Source organism: Panthera leo, chromosome D1, assembly GCF_018350215.1.
Source record: "Panthera leo isolate Ple1 chromosome D1, P.leo_Ple1_pat1.1, whole genome shotgun sequence".
NCBI lineage: Eukaryota > Metazoa > Chordata > Mammalia > Carnivora > Felidae > Panthera > Panthera leo.
In genome coordinates this window covers 47,891,097-47,912,500 of record NC_056688.1, presented here as the reverse complement: position 1 = coordinate 47,912,500, position 21,404 = coordinate 47,891,097, and the positions used below count along the sequence as shown (strand labels likewise).

The window sequence follows — 21,404 nt, the reverse complement described above, 5'->3', positions numbered from 1 at the left end:
GGAATGTACTGCGTGGGTCCACACAGCACATGATCTAAATTATAACAGGGTATTATGTTGTTTGAGCAGGGGTTCCTTTTTCTAATTCATATAATTATGTTGAATGGTTAGCAGCAGCTCTACTTGCACTGTCCATAACAGAGAAATAAAGCCTATTTTTAGAAATGCTATATTTAAATTTTATATTGTTTCAATAAATTTTTATCAATTTCATCAGTAATTTTTAAATAATTTTAAATAATTCTATCATTTTAATAATTATATTTGAATTTATAATTTGATTAATTAAAAGTTTATATGATTTTATATATGTATTATATCTACTTAAACATATTTTCATGTATAATTTATAATTTTTATTAATTAGAAATTTACAATTAAAAGCTGGTAACAAAATGTCTTACTATTCTCTAACAAAACAACTTATTAAATTTCTTCGCATACAGCATAAAGAGAGAAAACCAGAAAATCTCTAGAGCATCTGAAGTTTAATTACTACAATTTTGATCTGATTTTTATAAGTGACCCCTGACTTCTATGTGTGCCCTGTAGCTTAATGGCCCTTAAAGTGGCTACCCACTGGTGTTACATGTAAAGGACTTAGATAAGAGCCTTTTGAATGCATTTTAAAAGACCTTACCTGTGACCCCAAATTGGCCATGAACTCTAACACACATAGTGTTCTGCCAGTGAAGAACGAAGAAATCATCTGCTGCTACCTAAGGTGATTTCGGTGAGTCAGCTGGCCTGGGGGAAAACCCCGTAGGAGGGCTGCATTGGAGTGAAATCTGCTCACTTGACACTGGCAATTCCTCTGTGAGTTGGGAAAAATCAATTCAACTTTTTCTACCATATTTTCTCATAAAACATTCTCTCTTAAATAAGCATGGTGACGTTTTCTTTGTATATGCCTATATACGAATTTAAAAATTGCCTTCTGGAATTCTATTTGTACTTACTAACCTTAGTAAGTAAGATTTAAAAAGCACTTAGTTATATAGTGTATGTTCACTAAATGATGAATGCACATCTTGATTTTCCTAACAGAATTTAAATTCCTCGTAGACAGAGGCTCTTTTTTTTTTTTTTTTTTTTTTTTTTTGTCTCTAATGGGATTTAGCAAAGATAATACACATGGTAATCATTCAATACAGGCTGTGGCATGGAATTCAAGACAGCAATTCTTCAAAGTTAGTTTGTAACAAAGTCACCTGGAGAGGTAATAAAAATATAGAGCCTGGGGCTTCTGTGTGATCCTGATCGCATACCCAAGTTTGAGAAACTCTGGTTTAAGTAATTTAATTGGTAGAAATGTCAGCCACAACAGGTGCTGGATAGAGAAAATAGAAGTGGTTAATACTATAAGGTGTTCAAGTTCAGGCTTTGACATTTCTGACCAATATATTTTTAGGGAATCATTTAACTTCTCTGGGCTTAAACTTTTCTTCTTCCTCTCCCCTCTTACATTATCGGAAAGTTGGACCAGATCAGTGGCTCCCTGACTTTCTTGACCTTGATCACAATAAGATATTTTACACTGTAAGCCAGTACACACCCAAACACACTCACACTAAACTGAAGCAAACGTTTCTTCTTGTAATGTACTCTCAAATTTTCTATTCTGTCATCCTATTATGAAATTACCAAGTAAATTGACCTCACATCTACTAATGGATCACTTGCAGTTTGAAACTCCCGGATTTGATGATTTATACTATCCCCTTCAGTTTTAAAACTATACACTTCTCATTTGCTGGTAAATAATACAGCACCGTGACTGAGACTGAGGGGTATGATGTCAAACTAGCTGCATCCTATCCCAGAGCTATCAAGGACTACCTTACAAAAGTTTTTTCTAACCTTTTTGTGCCCATTTTCCTTTGTCTATAAAGCGGGAATAATAAGAAAACCTATCTTATGGGGTGGTTGAATGGGCTAACTTAATACATGCAAAGCATTTAGAGTACTGCCAACATATAATAGGAATTCAGTAAATGCTACATTTTACCACTGTTATTTCTCCTATAACAGCCTCTAGGTAGAAAGGTTGATAAATGGATATGAATACAAAGAAACAAAATTTATGAAATTAGATTTTACACTTTAGCAGTTACTTCATACCCCCTCCCCATGAAGGAAGCAAGTAGTTTTGTTGAACAAATATAAATGAACAAATAAAGATTGTGGATACAGCGAAAATCTCCTTGCTGAAGAGAACACTGAGTTAACTTGATTTCAACAGCAACAAAATTAAACTATACAAAACAGTACTAGGTAAATCCATAAAGTTTACAGAAGTGGGATTTGATTTATATTTAGAATTAGTGAAGTATTATTATAAATACATTGGCTAGACAGAGAATAAAAACTAGTTTCATTTTCATGGGTTAATAACATTCTCTCACTTTTAATGTGGTTAATGTATGAATTCAATAAGTTTGTTAAATATCTCTATTTTACTACCCAAAGTTTACTAGGTATTAACTTGTAATGATGAAATAAATTTTAAAAAATTATAAGAATTTTTAAATAAGCATTCCAGAAATTATAAATCTAAGCCAATTATTTCTTCCAAGTAGCCACCTAGAAAGATTATACAAATATTCTAATATCCTCCATAACTAGCCACCCAAGAAACTGTATCTCTTTATGCTTCAGTACAGTCTTGTTTGGACCACCTAAAACCTGGCCATGCACTAGCTTATTTGCTACACTTCATTTGAGCTAGCCAAGGTGTCATTCACATTCATATAAAATAACAACAATTTTAAATAATACAAACCCTTGCTTATTTGAGATGAAAATATTCTGTAGTGTAAAGCCATAGTCTCAAAGATAAGCAAGTGTGACGATACAAGAGTCCATCTTTACTGAGAGTTCAGAGTTTACTGACCTGAAATTCAGATTTGCTCCTTCACACAGTTTCTATTTTTAAAATATGCAATAATTACCATTTACTGAGCACCGAGTAGATGTCAAATGCTATGCTGAAGACTATTCATGTATCATATCAAGTATTACCTACAGCAACTCTGTATGTCCCATATTACTATGTACAGTAGGCAAGAGGTCAATAGATTTGCTAAACACAGCCAGGAAGCAAAACAGACAGAATATGGACACAAACAGGTCTGATTCTAAAGTCCATCTGCTTTCCACTACATGCTATTCCTTTTCTGAATTAGTCGGGAAAGAGTTAAAAATTCTATAGCCCAATCAGATACCAAAACTTATTTATAAATGCATGTGTGAGATGTGGAATAGTTTTATGTATATTTGCTAATAAAAAATAATTGAAAACATTCTCATTAAGCCCCTGTAAGGGTACAATGTCTGTGAGCTTTATGTATATTACAGAAACGCTTACAGAAAACCTTGGAAGTAGTGAAATCTTAGTCTTGAGAAGAACTTCTGTATGTCACTTAGGAATACCTGCAGTTACAAATAACCACTAATGACACTTATGTAGGATCATTATAAGTACTCCTCATTTTTTAAAACATTATACCTTTAATATATGTATCTAATATTTCTTAGAGAGAATTTGTTGTTGTTGTTTTTATAATTAGTGTATAGATGAACAAAATAGGGGATTTGGATGTCACTCCACTGACTTATCTGTCCAAAGTCATGATGAAAACCCATGAACCCATAGTGGCTAATTCTAGATAGCATTCTTGAATTCTAAGATGATGAGGTAGGTCCTATGCCTATTATATTCTTCTTCCCTTTCTCCAAACTTCTAGTTTGAATGTCCAGGATTGTTTGAGGTATGCTATCAGTATCCTTTCCAATTAATGATAACTGAAGAAATGTTTCATTTGCATAGAATTTCGACCAGGAGGTTTTGTGTCTGGAATCAGTGTATATGTCTGTCAAGACCATATTTCACTCAGCCATTTCCTTTCACCAAGGTCTGGGTCTGGAACAAAAATGCATTATTCACAAGTATGCAAATCCCTGCCAAAACCTTCTTATGTTTTTAGTAACTAAGAGCTTCTCAATTTAGCCTCACAAATCTCCGGTTTTTCCCTTAAGACCAGATGCTTCCTGAACTATCAGCTCAGCTACTTGCACCATCTAGTGGCAAGAGAGAGAAATGAATGAATTTTACATTTTTTAAAGTTAGGAATTTTCTAAAATAGCAAAATCAGCTTAGTTTTCTAATTAGTAATATTACTAAAAGCACTATGGCTAAAAGGGAAAAAATACATTTTTTCAGTTGATTGTCAGGACTCCATGATTATTGGATTCAAATATATTTCATAAGGTATTTCTTTCTCTTTTTAAAAATAATTACCAAGTAACAAATATTTGAAAAACATCTAGTGTTTGGCTAACACTATTCTAAGCAATACAGTGGAGCCTACATTTTATTATTGTATAAAATATGATCTTTTACTAGAAATGTATAAGTCAGTTAAGAAACATTAAAATGTGTATTGTGGTAAATCACTCACTGCTTTATGGTCTCCTCAGCAGGCCCCTTTCTGTCCCTAAAACCCTGGCCTGGTGGTATTGTCTCCTGTACTTATGTCATCAGATCTCTCATCCCTTTTTCCTGGATAATCCTGGCCACACTGTTTCAACTACACTGAAGGCTCCAAGTCTCCCTTTTCAGATCAGATCTCTCTCAATTCCCAGTTCTTTGTTTCAAACCACATATGAAACTCTTCAACCTGTGTACAGCAAAAGACCTCAAACTCCAATATTGAAACCCAAACTCATAATCTTTTTACCCCATCTTAAAATCTTCTCTTCCTTTGGCATTCTTGATTTCATTCCATAATACCTCCTCCATGCACTTGGTCAAATAAAAAAAAAGTGAACTAAACTCTATTTATTTCTCTCCTCTACTTCCTATATTTATAGGTCTCCAAGTCCTGATTATATATCTTCCTAAATAAGCTTTCTAATCTATCCCTTGCTCCATCCCCAATGCCTCTGCTTTATCCCAGAGCTTGTCTGCCTCTGGTGTTTTACCTGATGACCTTGATTGTGATATCACCGTTTTCTTGTTTTTCTTCTAATCTGCTACATGACATGAGTAATACACTAATTTGCAAATCTGCCCGTGTCTCTCCTCTTTTAAACTGTGTAGTCATTTTGTCATTACCTCCAAGGTGAAGTCCAATATCCACAGAAGACCCTTCATTACCTGTTCCTGCCCATTTTCCTTGCTTTCTGGCATGATTTGGACCTGGTACTCCTTGCTTGATCCTTTATTCTATCTCTCCCTTTTCCACTGTCTGAAATTTCTATAATTCTTCCATACTGCTACAGAATTGCTGGAGTCTAAGACAACCATGACCTTTCTCCTATATCTGCTACTTCCATCAAGTCAAAAAATGACCTCCTCTATTATGTTTTCTCTGACCACATGCATCTGTAGCACTCCAACCTCAGAGAAAATTAAATTACTTCTCTACTTCTTAAGAATTTGCCTGTTGTTTGATACTTTCTTTATGGGACATAGTATGACATATTTTATGTATGCATCTCCAAATATGTTAATCTAACTATAGCATGCAAGCAACTTGAAGGCATGTTCTTCTTTGTATCCTTGGGGAATAACATAGAGCCCAGCATACGGTAGGAAGTCAAAGAGATTCTAAGGTACAAATGAATGAATGCATGAATGAATCAATCAAAACACAAAAGAGCTTTGTTCATATTCAACTTAACTGCATCTCAGAAATGCCAGATGATTTTCCCAAGTTTATCCAGCCAGAAAATGAAGAATCAGAATTCAAGCACATATTTTTGGCTCCAAAGCCCATGATGTTTTACAATAACCATAATACTTTCTGCCTAGAAGTAATGAAAACATGGACTGGGATAGCAGCTGTGGATACAAAGAAGGTGAGAACACTAAGCCATTTGAAAACAAAGGAGAGACTAAAGATGAAAAAAAAATTCCAATAATAATTCAAAAGTTCCTAATTTAGAATATTGGAATAATATTAATATATCACTAACAATAAGGATAGCTATCATTTTTTGTATATTTTTCATGTGTCAAGCTCTGAGCTATCTTTGCATAGATTTTTCTCACTTAAATGTCAGTGAAGCATGTAAGTGGATGCCACTATTTTACAAATATGAAAACCAAGACTAAAGAAAGTTAAGTAACTTGAGGAAGCCCACATAACTACTAAGTAGAGGACCTGATATTTGAATCTGGTTGAGTCTGATTTCAGGGAAAGAATGAATTTTTATGTTATGATTTCTGTAGTCTGTATTAGTCTTGGTCTATGTCTCTGTTACAGTATTTTCAAAGTGTATTGGTCCAACTAAAAAATTTTTGAATAAAGTGTTCCATGGCCAAACATGTATGGGAAATACTGTATATTAACCATATCCCCATCTTAGAGGTTTATATTACATGTTATCATATTAAAAACTCAGGGAAATCCTTCATTTCTTTATAATGGTGACCAAAATCCACCAATACAATTTGGGAAATACTGGTCTAATTTCATTATAAATGCCAATAAGGGAGAAAAAAGAAAAAAGAAAACAAGAATAAGATATGGTCTAGTTATAGGAGTTTACACATTTATTAAGAGCAAGACAAATGTAGTGTCTAGAGGAAAGGACAATATATAGTTATGCAAAAATTATTTAAAATAATGAAAAAAGGCGCATATATATATATATATATGTATATATATATATATATATATATATATATATATATATACACACACACACACACACACACACATATATATATATAAATTTGCAAGCTACATGTACCATAGGATGGTATGACCAGGTGGAGTCAGACAAGAGTTAACAGGTAGGGCTTCATAGAGGAAGAGGACTTACACTGTTGGCTAAAATATATTTCCTATGAGCAGGCTCTGGCAATGCTGGTAAGGAAATACTGGAGCAAAGTCCACTTTGTTATCTTTCTTGCCCTCAATTCTATATACCAGCTTCCAACATTCATAAGCAATCTCTCCTATAATTTTCCCAAACTTGCACTGCCTAGGGTCCACTATTTTTCCATAGACATTCAACAAATGCACAGTTGTTCAAAGGTATAGAAGGATATCCTAACCTCTCATATTCCTATTTTCCAGTAAAGCTTCCAGGACTGTTTACTGTCATCTACATGAGAATTAGAATACAGAAAATCATATTTATCTACTTAAAGAAATTCACACCAATCTATGAAACAACAGCTTTAATCTTCCTTATAAATAGTCACTGAGTCTAAGAAGGTTATCACCATAAGAGACACCATTTTTTAATGTACCCTAGGAGATGGTGCCAGTTTTAGTTGCAAGATATCATTGATTTTAGGGCACATTTCACTAAAAACGTTTTTTTAATGTTTATTAATTTTTGAGAGAGAGCGAGCTCGCTAGTGGTGGGTGGGAGTGAGGGGGCAGCAGGGGCAGGCAGAGAGGGAGACAGAGAATCTGAAGCAGGCTCCATGCAATCAGTCCAAAGCTCAACATGGGGCTGGAATTCATGAGCCATGAGATGATGACTGGAGCCAAAATCATATGCTCAACCGACTGAGCCACCCAGGCGCCCCTAGGACACATTTCAGATATGTAATACATGAGGAAAATGCAGCATAAAAATTGATGAAATTCTTTGTCAATGATGATAAGGTCAGGGAAAACAGGACAACAGAAAGGGGAAAATAAGAAGTCTGTGCCTTGATTGCTTGCTTGTTTTTCTATTAATGTCACCAACCTTATAGAAGATAATTATTTATGAGTGTTCATATTTCCACTTACAAATAACTAATTCAACAAGTATTTGTTGAAGGACTAAGGACATAATAATAAACAAAACCAGCACAAACCTCGACTGTGCAGGTATTCATATAATGATGGTAATATTGACAGTAAATTTATTAAAACAAAACCAATAGTTCTGAAGAAAAGTAGAATTAGAACAATCAGCTGGATTTCTGCTCTAACAGATGTCTCGTTGACATGGAACAACTTTATTCATTAATTAATTTGTGGTGGAATGTCTAACTTTCACACTGCTTATTTCTGAAAATAAGATAGTTTATAAAAATAAGCATATATAGAATGAACATTTTAAAAGAATAAGTAACCAAATAAAACTTATAGAAATAGATCTTGCCATATCCTGGGCAGAAGAAACATGATGGCTGATTGGCTGGACTTACTTGGGATTTTCAATGACAAGCGCACCTACTGTGAGGAGTGTATCTCAATGCAGAAAATTCTTCAATTGCTCAAAACAGAAGTGTGCTTTTCTTGCCAAGAAACATGTTCTTACAAGAGCAAAGGATTTTCCAAAAGGAAACTAGCGCCCAAATACTAGCTTTGATTTTTGTTAGTTTTGTTTTGTTTTGCCACAAGAGAAGAAGATAGTCTCTTGGGAGCTTACCACTGGGTGAACTGAGGTATTTTAAAGAAAGAACTTATTTTCCTTCTATTTCTTTATAAAGTTTCCATCTATCACTAGTGTTGATGACTCTCACTTCGAAAAACTGAATTTCTTATGTATTCCCTTATATATCTGCTTAATAACAATTAAGAATAAGGGCATAAGAAAAAAGGACCTTCTACTTTTACATACATGGACCCAGTAAGTGAAAATTTGAATCTAAAATCTCTTTAAAAATAGAATAGTTTAGAGAAAGGTGATACAGCACAGGAGTGATAAAGAATACAGGCTTTGGATCCAGAGAGACCTGAGCTACAAATATTCGCATCCCTATTTACTAGTTTTTTGATTAAAGAGAACTATTTATAATTTTAAATTATAATCTCAGCAGAGATAATCTCAACAGAGGTAAAATGAGATGAATCTAGTAAAAGTCATTTTAAGGCCTTTGTCTTGATAGCTGGCTGATGGTAACAAGAAGGTCAAAGACAACATCCAGTGAGTGGTCCCAATGTGCCAAGCATGTCCTAAGCAGTTTACATGTATTACTTTAATTAGTACACAAATCCTATGACATAAATATTATTGTAACCGCCATTTTTCCAATAAGAAAGCCAAGATAGGTTAACTTGATCAAGGTCACATAGCTACCAAATGAAAGGCCCAGGGTTGAAATCCAGGTATTCTGAAGTCCAGGCTCTTAAAAATAAGCCTGCCTGTCCTTCTTCCTCCTTCCCTTTCCCATTCTTTTCTCTTTCTCTTGCTCTCTTATCAGATACTCTGTAAAGAGTACTTGGCTAGATGGCTGAGGTCTCCCAGTACATAGGCTTCAGGAATTTGATTGCCGTTGCAGAGTGAGAATAAGTAACAAATAATTAGAACTCTGGTCTTTTAGGAAAGTGGTAAGTATACTTAGAAATCATGTTTTACTGGGGAGCCTGGGTGGTTCAGTCGGTTGAGCCTCCAACTTCGGCTCAGGTCATGATCTTGCAGTTTGTGAATTCGAGCCCTACTTCGGGCTCTGTGCTGACAGCTCAGAGCCTGCAGTCTGTTTCAAATTCTGTGTCTCCCTGTCTCTCTGCCCCTTCCCTGCTCATACTCAAAAAGAAATCGAGTTTTACTGCCCTTTGTTTCCCCATCACCTATTATTATGTGCACAGTAGAGACTCGATTAATATTTTGGAATTGACTTAAACAGAAAAGAAAATCCTCATGCTTTATTATAGGCCAGTTTCTTTTGTGCAAGAGTCTATGTGGCATCTGAAGGGAAAACATCCCCATCTCAAGGCAAAGAAAACAAATTCTGTCGAATCCACTGCAAAATTGCGTTTCTCCTTCCAACCCCATACTTCACAATAGCCAAGGCATTCTAATGAAAACAGGCTAAGCAAGCCCATCTATCAGCTAGGCAGCGGGTGTGCACCAAAGGCAAATGAATCTTAGAACCGAGGCTTCCAGTGATAAGCGGTGATGGAAGAAAATGATTGTCAAACCTGCAATGGTAAGATTGCTCAGCTAATGATTTAGAGCCTGCTCAGTGTGGCATTTCAACTGTTATCCAGCAATCTCCCACTCTGTTCAGGCATGCCATATGTAAATTTTTAATTAGTACAAGAGAGCTGCATTGACTCCTAAGTATGGTTCAAGGGGAATTAGCTGCTTGTGGGTTTTGCCTCCTCACTCTTCCCTCTTTTACTGCTTAACCCAAGAGGACCAGACAGATCAAAGGAGCAGAAAGGTTGAAAATGTGTCAGTGCTAATTGAGAATTTGTACCTTCCTACCATTTCTCTGACTCTAATAGGCTTCCTTTATGAGAAAATAACACATTAGATTTTAGTCATGGCAGGTTCTCCAAACACTTGAACTGTAATATAATAATCCCTTAACAACTTGATTAGGAGATGTGTCCTGTTGCTATAAAATTGCATGTGTTTGAGCCTGCCTGTGCTGGAGCCAGCTCCCATTGGCCTGTGAAGCCTCATTTGTTTCTTTTTTCCAAATGCAGTCAGGTGCTTCAGGGTGGAAGCCTGAACTCAGCCATAATGGGAGTATTTACACCATGAAATTGGCAAACTCTACGTGTGTGTGTGTGTGTGTGTGTGTGTGTGTGTGTGTGTGTGTGTTTCTGGAAAATTTATGCCGGTTTATCTTCATCACTATTGTTGACATAAGAAAGGTACATAGTCTGTTCATTAAGACAATCTACAAGCATATCTTGTTCAGCACAAACACTTCTAAAGTGTCATGGGGGGAAAGTCCTGGTTCCAAAATTGCTACTTCATAGCCTGTGTACAGAAGTCCTGGATGAATTCACCTTGCCATCCTCTTCACAATACCTTGGGGGTCACACCATGCACTGGTAATTCCAAAAGGGAAGGCAAACATACTCCTGCCTGAATGTTTCCTATCAAGGGTTTATTATTCATAGGTGGCCACTTTTAAAACTGATGTGAGGTGTCTTCCATAAAAGACACCACTACAGTAAAAACCAATGCACTGTTTTTACCAGAAGAGAATAAGAAGTAAGACAGAAGGGAGAAACAGAAACAGAAAGCCTACTCAAATGAAAACCAAAGTTGAAGATAACTTAACTCTGAGATTCCTGGAGGACAAGGGATAAAGGTAAGTAGGAAAGATTCCTTTACATTTGAGATCCGATCTACAGAAAAAGCAAACTTTTCCTTTAACTCTAATAGACATTTTCCAAATAGACGTTTTCCAATAATGGCATAACACATGGTGTAATCAGCCAAAGTGTAGGTGGTTAGACAATTATAATATCATATATATGCTTAAGACTTAATATATAAAGTTAAGACCCTAACATGCTTTTATTGTTTTGTTCATTTTGTTTGTTTGTTTACTACAACTATGCTGCCTTTAGACTAGCCTTGATTAATCTTCTTAGCTTGAAGTCTTTAGGAGCTATGCTCTAGAACTAATTCAAATGTGCTATGAAAGGGACAAAGACAAGCAGCGTGAAAAGAAGGAAAGGATTCCCTGTGGAGGTTCTTACAGGGATTCTTTCAAGCAGTTAGAAGGTAAACACCTGAAATTTAAGTACTCTTAAATGCAATCCAGTCTCCCACCTTTGCCCTTTCTTGATTTACACTGGTCAGTACACAGAATAAGTGTATTTGTTTGCAAACATGAGCATTTGTTTAAAGAAGGAAGGTATTAATCCAACCACAGAATAGATTCACTGATTCCTACAGTTAGATTTAGACCTTAGAGACAATTTTGTACACCCTCCTGCTGAAGGAATCCCTTGCACAATACCACTGCCACGTCATCTGCCTGCCCTGGACAATCTCTAGGTATAGGAAACTGCTGCTTTATCAAGTAGTCTACACCTGTTTGGGGTAGTAACTGCCAGGAGTCTTGGTCTCACAGCAATCCCATATATACATTCCTGCTAGTTTTGCACAGTAGCTCTGCTTCTGCCCTCTGGGTAACATCAATATTTTCTTCTACATGACAGCTCTAGAGGTGTAAGAAGGTAAATACCTTGTCCTCCAATCCTTAATCTTTTCTTCTCGAGACTAAACATACCCATTTCCATGAGTCATTCAATCATTTCTGATAAGGCTCTGGGAAGAATTGAACAATGAATTCCAGAGGCATAAGGTTTGCATATTTTTAAATATATAAACATATTTGCTAGAATTTGACAAAAAGCCTAAGATTTTAAGTAATTAGTGGTAACTGGAGCTAGTTTATTTGAGAATACATTTTTAGGATGCCAGGGTGTTTAAAATGTGCCAAATTTTGGAACTATATTAAAATACAATTTAGCCTCTCTTTGATGTTTTAGAAGGTATAAGATTCCAGAAAGCACTAGGGTCACTTTTATGGCTTTATTTTTTATTGTGACACAGCTATGCAGAAGTGCTGATGAAGTAAATGTTCTAACAAAATTGAAAAAATAGGATTTTCTTTAGCAATAAACAAAGAGTTATTTTAGTAGGTTTTTTTGTTTATCTGTCTTGTTTTGTTTTTTACCTGAATTCTCTTCTGTTATATCATTGGCTCTAGATCCACTTTTTCAACTCTAATAAACATTTATGAGCTTTTATCCTAAGCACAAAATCCCATGGCATCAGCAAAGAAAAAGAGTAATTTGCAACCAAATAGCACAGAAAATCCTCTCATTTAATTGTCCTTTTTTTGTCAAAATACCATTTATCAAGAAATTGCTTACAAATTAAGGAAAAAAGGTAGACAGTGTTGGGAAAGAAAGAAATATAGTTTAAAATTGAGGCAGTGATGAGCCAACTCACATGGTTTTTTAAGTCTAGATGGCAAAGCAATCATTAGGTGTTAACATGTTATACTTACTTCCTTTGTATTATCTGGGACCAGGAACAGAGATGGAGAGGTAGCATTTGGACAAAATCTTGATGTACTTCTGGATTTTCTAAATATGTGGATAACTTATTTTCCCTTTCAATTTTCATCCCTTGCTCTTTCCTTAGCCCAGTCTTAGCAACTAAAAAGAGTGCCAAGACATTCAAACAACTGCAAGAGCAAATGCCCAGTGTCAGGAGCTCTAGGTAAGCCTCCAAACCACACAGGAAGACCCGTTAGCTTCCAAGGGCCACTGTAGCGTTTAAAGACAACCTCATTTAATCAGGTCAACAAACATCGCCCTCAGCATGGCAGACCAACCACTGCCACCAGCTCTGACAACAATATAACTGACCTTCAGAGGAGAGATGTGAGACTGCAAGACATATCCATGGACATTTTCTATTTGAGACAGGTTCTTTTCTGACACATGCACCAGCTCAGGTCCTCTTACTTCATGGGTTAGTCGAGGTAAAGAATGATCATGCGGAGCGTCCTCATCTTGATATCGATACTTCTAGGAAAAAAGACAGGAAAGAAAGAAGAAAAGCATTAGTGTTGGCAAAGGGTATGGTTGATAACTTCACATCCTAACTTCATATACGGGACACAGTACATACCTACTATTGACTAAACAGACAACAAATTCACCAAACAGGCTTTGCTACAGACTCTTCTATGGGTCACCATAAGCAACCTCAATACTGAATGCTGAGCAAACCTCAATACTGACCAACCCAGATGACTTGTTTTTACCTGACCACTATCTCTATTTATAAGGTACAGAAGGGTGATAACAAATGATAAAGAGACAATTTACCTAAATAGATGAGGAAGTAATCATCCAAATGACCAGATTGCCTAAGTATGTGTGAAAATTTCTAGGTTAAGGATGGAGAAAGAAAAAAGGATTGGGAAATAAAATGGAATCCTGATACATTCCATTCAGGAAACTTATTATTTATCTATCTATCTATCTATCTATCTATCTATCTATCTATCTATCTATCTATCTTGAGACACTGCATGCAAGAGTGCAAGCAGGGGAGGGACAGAGGAAAAGGGAGAAAGAGAGAATTTTAAGCAGGCTCCACATCCAGCATGGAGACTGATGTAGGACTTAGTCTCATGACTGTGAGATCATGAACTGAGCCAAAATCAAGAGTTAGATACTTAATGGACTGAGCCACCCAAGTGCCCCAGGAAACTTAATTTTGTTTTCAGAATTTGTGAAAGGCTTAAGTTCCCTGGGAAATGTGGAAAAATGTCTTTTTTTTCCACAAAAGGAAGACACTCTTCTCTTCCTTTCACCTTCAAAGAGAAGGAGCACTGCTTTGGGTTAGCCAGACTCTGGGACAAAGGATCACAGTTTCCAAAAATGGAGCTTCATTTAAAATCAAGGCAAAGGGTCTTCCAATATTCAGATGATTCCCTGAAAGAAAAGAGATAATAGTTCATTCTCTCTTGACCCTTTTTCTCTTTTATTGTCTTCTTTATACACACCTGTAACAATAAGGGCAACCTCTGGCAAAGGCTATCTTTAAATCTTTCAACCAGACCTAAGGAAGCTGGTAGGGAGGAAAAGGATCAGGACAAGGAATAATAGGGATAAGTACAGCCCTAGTCATAGTGTTAGTCTCCATCTGTGGCATTGGCCTGTACTTCCTATCTTTGTGTCTCTCTTTACTGCTCACTCCTTTCCCTTTGGAGCTGTCCCTTCAGAGTCCCATTGTTTCAAGGCTGTTTGTCTACCTGAGAAAGAAAAAAAGGGAATATTCTATATCCACTCCCAACCCAGCTAACAAAATGTTAGTTTGCCTTGCTTTGCCTTTGTTCTGTGAATGCACAAGTATAAATATCATCATAATACATCAACTCAGACTTAACTGTACCATATAAACTTTTCCCCAGTACCTCACTATTGTTATCACCAACAGTTATTTTAATCACATCAGATTATTAACAACATGTGTTTTTACAAAATCATGCTATGTTACTTTCATTTTGAAGGTGAAACGGGATATCTTGGACATCAGCTCTAAGTCTGACTCATAATCTGACAGTAACAAGGCGAACCATCCAGGGTTGGGAATTTGATCTGTTGTCCACTCTTAGTCACAAGATGACTATAATTACTTGTATTTTATAGGAAGGCTTTCTGCAATGTTCCCAGCTTAATATTAGTTGGAAAAAAAAACAACAAAACAAAACACCAAAAACAAAAAACAAAAAACTTACAACTAACAGGGGAGGGGCCAAGACGACAGAACAGTATGGAAGTGTGTTTTGCATCTCTCGTCCCTGAAATATAGCCAGATCAACACGAGACCATCCCGCACACCTAGAAAACTTATTTGAGGATTAACACAACAATCTGCACAACCTGAAACAAAGAACTCAGCAGGAACATGGGGTGGAGAGATGAACGGGGGAGAGAGAAGCTGTGGAGGGCAGGGAGATGTTTTTGCTTGTGAAGAGAGGAGAGGGATGGGTGGAGAGTATGGGAAAGCATCCCTCCTGTCCAAAAGCAGCTGGAGAGAAAGTACACAAGGGACTGAAGAAAAAAAGGGAGAAAAGAGAAAGGAGAGGGTTTAAATTTCATTAAAACTCTATACAGGAGCACAGAGTTTGAAACTCTACAGCCTAATACCTGGCGGTGCTTGGGTGGAAAAGGCGAATTCCCAGGACCACAGTGAGGTCTGGGAGGTCCTCAGGCAACACAGGGAGAAGCGGCTCCAATGCTGGAGGGACATTTGGTAGAGGCTGTGTGGCCACCAGGTCCCAACAGACCCCAGAGAACAACCATATTCGCTGGTGCTGGAACAAGGTCATTATAAGGGTGAAACCCAGTGCCCAATGTGTGCTGTGATTTTCCATAATCCCTGAAAGGACACGATCACATGAACTTTTTCTGGGGCGGGTTGACACCCAGCCACAATCTCTGGGCATCGGCAAGCAGCATGTTCCCGAGAACGTTCCTGGGTGCGGCCAGCACCCAGCCATTGCTTGGTAAGACCCTCCCATAGAGGGTCTGAGTGGACCAAAGCCGCAATCCCTCAGAAGTGAGGGGTCAGGAAATACAGCCTCATCTGAGATAAAACTCAGGAGGCAAGTAACACCTGGCAACCTGCTGGCTTGGTCGCAGACAGTGTAAAAGCGGAGAGTGGACGGAAGCCAGAGACAAAAGTATGCAACTACAGGTTGGAGAGAGGACAGAGTTCCAATAATAGACACTGGGTAGCTGGGTGACACCATTTTCACCCATCCTGTGCATGTGCATACACACCTACAATCGCCACAACAATCCACACCATAAGCTAAGCAGCACCATCTAGTGGAGAATGGAACCAAGCCGTTACACTAAGCCCCGCCCAATGGGGGGCCAACCTCGCTTTTCAGGAACACCACAAATCTCTCCACCTGCTTAGTTTATGGACTATAAAGTGCTTCATAGTTTAACTTCTAGGGGAAAACAATATAATTTCAATTATATTTCAGTCTGTTCTTTGGTCCATCTTTCAATTTCCTTTTTATTTTTCATTTCTTTTCTTTTTCTTCAATACAAAAAGGGAAAAATATTTTTATTTTCAATTTTTATTACAAATATTTTTCTTTTTTTTCTACTATAATTTTTTGTAACATTGTCAAATTCTATTTCCATCCTTTCATTTTATACTATTCCATTGCATTTATTTTCTCAAATTTTCAAACATTTTCCTTTTTTCCCTTTTTTTCTGTAATCAATCAAGCTTCTTTCAGAAACCAGATCAAAACACACCTAGGATCTATCATCATTTATTTGATTTTTGTGTGTGTGTGTGTGTGTGTGTGTGTGTGTGTGTTGTTTTTATTTTTTTAATTTTTTTACATTATTAATTCCTTTTATTCCTTCAATAATGAAACACCCCAAAAGAAAGAGCAAGAAGAAATGACAGTCAGGGATATAATCAACACAGATACAAACAAGATGTCTGAACGAGAATTTAGAATCACAATAATAAGAATACTAGCTGGGGTTGAAAATAGATTAGAATCCCTTTCTGTGGAGATAGAAGAAGTAAAATCTAGTCAGGATGAAATAAAAAAAATTGCTATAACTGAGCTGCAATCTCAAATGGATGCCATGGCGGCAAGGATAGATGAGATAGAGCAGTGAATGAGTGACACAGAGGACAAACTTATGGAGAATAATGAAGCAGAAAAAAAGAGGGAGACTAAGACAAAAGAGCACGATTTAAGAATTAGAGAAATCAGTGACTCATTAAAAAGGAACAACATCAGAATAATAGAGGTCCTGGAAGATGAAGAGAAAGAAAAAGGGTAGAAAGGTTATGTGAGCAAATCATAGTGGAAAACTTTCCTAACCTGGGGAAAGACATAGAGATCAAAATCCAGGAAGCACAGAGGACTCCCATTAGATTCAACAAAAACTGACCATCAACAAGGCATATCATAGTCAAATTCACAAAATACTCAGGTAAGGAATCATGAAAGTAGCAAGGGGGAAAAAGTCCTTAACCTACAAGGGAAGACAGACCAGGTTTACAGCAGACCTATTCACAGAAACTTGGGAGGCCAGAAAGGAGTGGCAGGATATATTCAATGTGATGAATCAGAAAAATATGCAGCCAAGAATTCTTTATCCAGCAAGGCTGTCATTCAAAATAGAAGGAGAGATTAAAAGTTTCCCAGACAAAAATTAAAGGAGTTTATGAGCACTAAACCAGCCCTGAGAGAAATTTTAAGGGAGACTCTCCAAGAGGAGAAAAGATAAGGGAAAAAAAGACCAAAAACAGCAAAGACAAGGAAGGACCAGAGAACACCATCAGAAACTCCAACTCTACAAGAAACAGAATGCCAATAAACTCATATCTTTCGGTACTCACTCTAAATGTAAATGGAGTAAACGCTCCAATCAAAAGACATAGGGTAACAGAGTGGATAAGAAAACAAGATCCATCTGTATGCTGTTTACAAGAGACCCACTTTAGACCTAAAGACACTTTCAGATTGAAAATAAGGGGATGGAGAACCATCTATCATGCTAATTGTTGACAAAACAAAACCAGAGTAGCCATACTTATATCAGACAATCTAGACTTTAAAATAAAGACTGTAACAAGAGATGAAGAAGTGCATTATATCATAATTAAGGGGTCTATCCACCAAGAAGACCTAACAATTGTAAACATTTATGCACCAAATGTGAAAGCAACCAAATATATAAATCAGTTAATTGTAAACATAAAGAAACTCATTGATAATAACATCATAATAGTAGGAGACTTCAACACTCCATTTACAACAATGGACAGATCATCTAAACAGAACATCAACAAGTAAACAGTGGTTTTGAATGACACACTGGACCAGATGGACTTAACAGATATATTCAGAACATTTCATCCTAAAGCAGAATATACATTCTTCTCCAGTGCACATGGAATGTTTTCCAGGATAGATCACATGCTGGGAGACAAATCAGCCCTCAACAAGTACAAAAGATCAAGATAATACCATGCATATTTTCAAAAACAATGCTATGAAACTCGAAATCAACCACAAGAAACAATTTGGAAAGATAGCAAATACTTGGAGACTAAAGAACATCCTACTAAAAACTGTTACAAGTGGCATGAAGCTGTTTTCATGGCTAACCAAGCTTGGTTAGCTAACCATGGGCTAACCAAGAAGTTAGGGAGGAAATTAAAAAGTACATGGAAGCCAATGAAAATGATAGCACCACAGCCCCAAACCTCTGGCACGCAGCAAAGGTGGTCATAAGAGGGAAGTATATAGCAATCCAGGCCTTCCAAAAGATGGAAGAAAGGTATCAGATACACAACCTAACCTTATACCTTAAAGAGCTGGAAAAAGAACAGCAAATAAAACCCAAAACCAGGAGAAGGCAGGAAATAATAAAGATTAGGGCAGAAATCCTTGCTATCAAAACCAAAATAAAACAGTAGAACAGATCAATGAAACCAGAGGCTGGTTCGTTGAAAGAATTAACAAAATTGGTCACCCCAAACCAGTTTGATCAAAAAGAAAAAGGAAAGAACCCAAATAAATAAAATCAAGAATGAAAGAGCAGACATCACAGCCAACACAGCAGAAATACAATAATAAGAAGAGAATATTATGAGCAATTATATGCCAATAAAATGGGCAATCTGGAAGAAATGGACAAATTCCTAGAAACATATAAACTATCAAAACTGGTAGGGTCACCTACCCAGTGGGCCTAAGATCCGGGATCCTGTCCAAATAATTTGAATCTGAATCCTATTTCTATCATCAGCCTGTCCTCCTCGCCCATAAAGATGTGAAGCACAAGCCTGATGACTGAATTGACAGCTTAGTGGAAAATGCTTCATTAAGAACACAGAACAGAATGATGTCAGAACATTTCTGTAAAGTGAAAACTACCATACCTTTGTTTTTCTAACCCTGTGAGTAATTTGGGAAGGTAATTTGCCTCAGAAGCAGAGATAAAGTTTAACATTCGCTCTTGATTAATTATGTGTTCAATGAGAGTGGAATAATGTCATACACATGACCATTTTAGTTTCTCAGGCTTTCAGGCCACTTCCCCTCCATATCCCCCACCCCCTTCAATTCTCTCTCAGGGAGATACTACCATCTATGCAGTCACCTGGACCAGAAAAGTAGGAATCAGTCAGACTCCATCCTCTCTTTCATTCTCTCATCTGCCAATTTGATAAATCGCTGAGTCTGCCTAATTTATATCTTAAATAGTTCTTGAGTCCACTGCCACCACCACCACTGCCCACATTCAAGTTCTTATCAGGTCCCATCCGGGGAACCTCTGGACTGTCCAGACTGCCACTGAGATTGCTCTTTCCCATTCATCCTCTACACTGCACCAGGCAACTTTCTGAAATCGCAAACTGGCAAAGTCTTTCTCTTTAAACCCATTCAGTGGTCCCCACTGCCTATAGGACAGAGCTCAAGCTTCCTTATTCTCCTATAAGCTACTCCCTAACACCACTACCTAAGCAGCGTCCCCATTACTTCTGAACTCTTTTATCTTGTTACTCCCACCTCAGGATTGTGGAATGAATATAAGCATATCATTACTTCCAGTTTTTTAAATACTGCTTTAAAAATTCTGGTAAAATACACATAAAAATTTCCATCACAACCATGTTTAAGTGTCAAGTAATATTAAGTATATTTGTATTAATGTGTAACCAATCTCCAGAACTTTTCATGTTGCAAATCTGAAACTCTATAGTCATTAAACAGCAATATCCGTGTTTCCCACACCACTTCCCCCCGCCCCCAGCCCCTGGCAACCACAATTCTACATAATCTACTTTCTATTTCTATTAATTTTACTACTCTAGATACCTTACATCAGCAGAATCATACAGTATGTGTCTTTTTATAACTGGCTTATTTAGCATAATGTCCTCAAGGTTCATCTATGCTATAGCATGTGACAGGATCTCCTTCCTTTTTTTAAGGCTGAATAATATTCCATTGTATATACATACCCCATTTTGTTTATTCATTCATCTGTAGATGAGCAGTTTGGTTGCTCCCAAACTTGGCTATTGTGAGTAATGCTGCTGTGAACACAGGTATACAAATCTCTCTTTGAAACCCTGCTTTTGATTTTTTGGATAGATACCCAGAAGTGGATAATATGGTAATTCCATTTTTTTATTTTTTTGAAGAGTTTAAGCTTTTTAAAATTTCACATATGTGAAAACAGCTTCATGCCACTTGTAACAGTTAGGAAATACTTGTATTCTGATCAAGATCCAAGAGTACCAGAAGTAAAATTTTACGAAGTTAAAATGATTACTGTAGTTCCTGAAGAATTCCTGCAGTGAGATTTGGCAGGTTGAGAGAAAGATCCCATCCTTTATTCTTTTTTAATTTTTAAATGTTTTAATTTATATTTTAGTTAATATACAGTGCAATATTGGTTTCGGAAGTAGAATTCAGTGATTCATCGCTTACATGCAACACCGAGCGCTCATCACAAGTGCCCTTCTTAACAACCATCATCCATCTATCTCTTCTTCCACCCACTTCCTTCCATCAACCCTCAGTTTGTTCTCCATCATCAAGAATCTGATAGTTTCACTTTCTTCTCTTTTTCCCCCTTTGTTCATCTATTTTGCTTCTTAAATTCCACATGAGTGAAATAATGTCTTTCTCTAACTGACTTCCTTTGCTTAGCATCATACATTCTAGCTCCATCCACATCATTTCAAATTACAATATTTTTTGATGGCTGAGTAATATTCCATTGTATGTATATACCACATCTTCTTCATCACTCATCAGTTGATAGACATGTGGGCTCCCTCCATAGTTTACCTATTATTGATTATGCTGCTATAAACATTGGGGTGCATGTACCCCTTTGAATTTGCATTTTTGTGTCCTGTGGTTAAATAGCTACTAGTGTAATTACTGGATCATAGGGTAGTTCTATTTTTATTTTTTTAAGGAACCTCCATACTATTCTCCAGAGTGGCTGCACCAGTTTGCATTCCCACCAACAGTGCGAGAGAGTTACCCTTTTTCCACATCCTCGCCAACACCTGTTGTTTCTTGTGTTGTTAATTTTAGCCATTCTGACAGGTGTGAGGTGATATCTCATTGTAGTTTTGATTTGTATTTCCCTGATGAT

At 36.8% G+C, this 21,404-nt stretch overlaps 1 protein-coding gene across 1 annotated transcript in view; it reads right to left on the bottom strand.

Annotated features, from left to right (window-relative positions):
• LOC122201112 (disks large homolog 2-like) overlaps positions 1-21,404 on the bottom strand; it is a 1,368,059-nt gene that overhangs the window by 991,002 nt on the left and 355,653 nt on the right. The window contains exon 3 of the mRNA XM_042907026.1: positions 13,089-13,250. Coding sequence (XP_042762960.1) covers positions 13,089-13,250 — 162 coding nt within the window. The remainder of the gene's footprint in view (positions 1-13,088; positions 13,251-21,404) is intronic.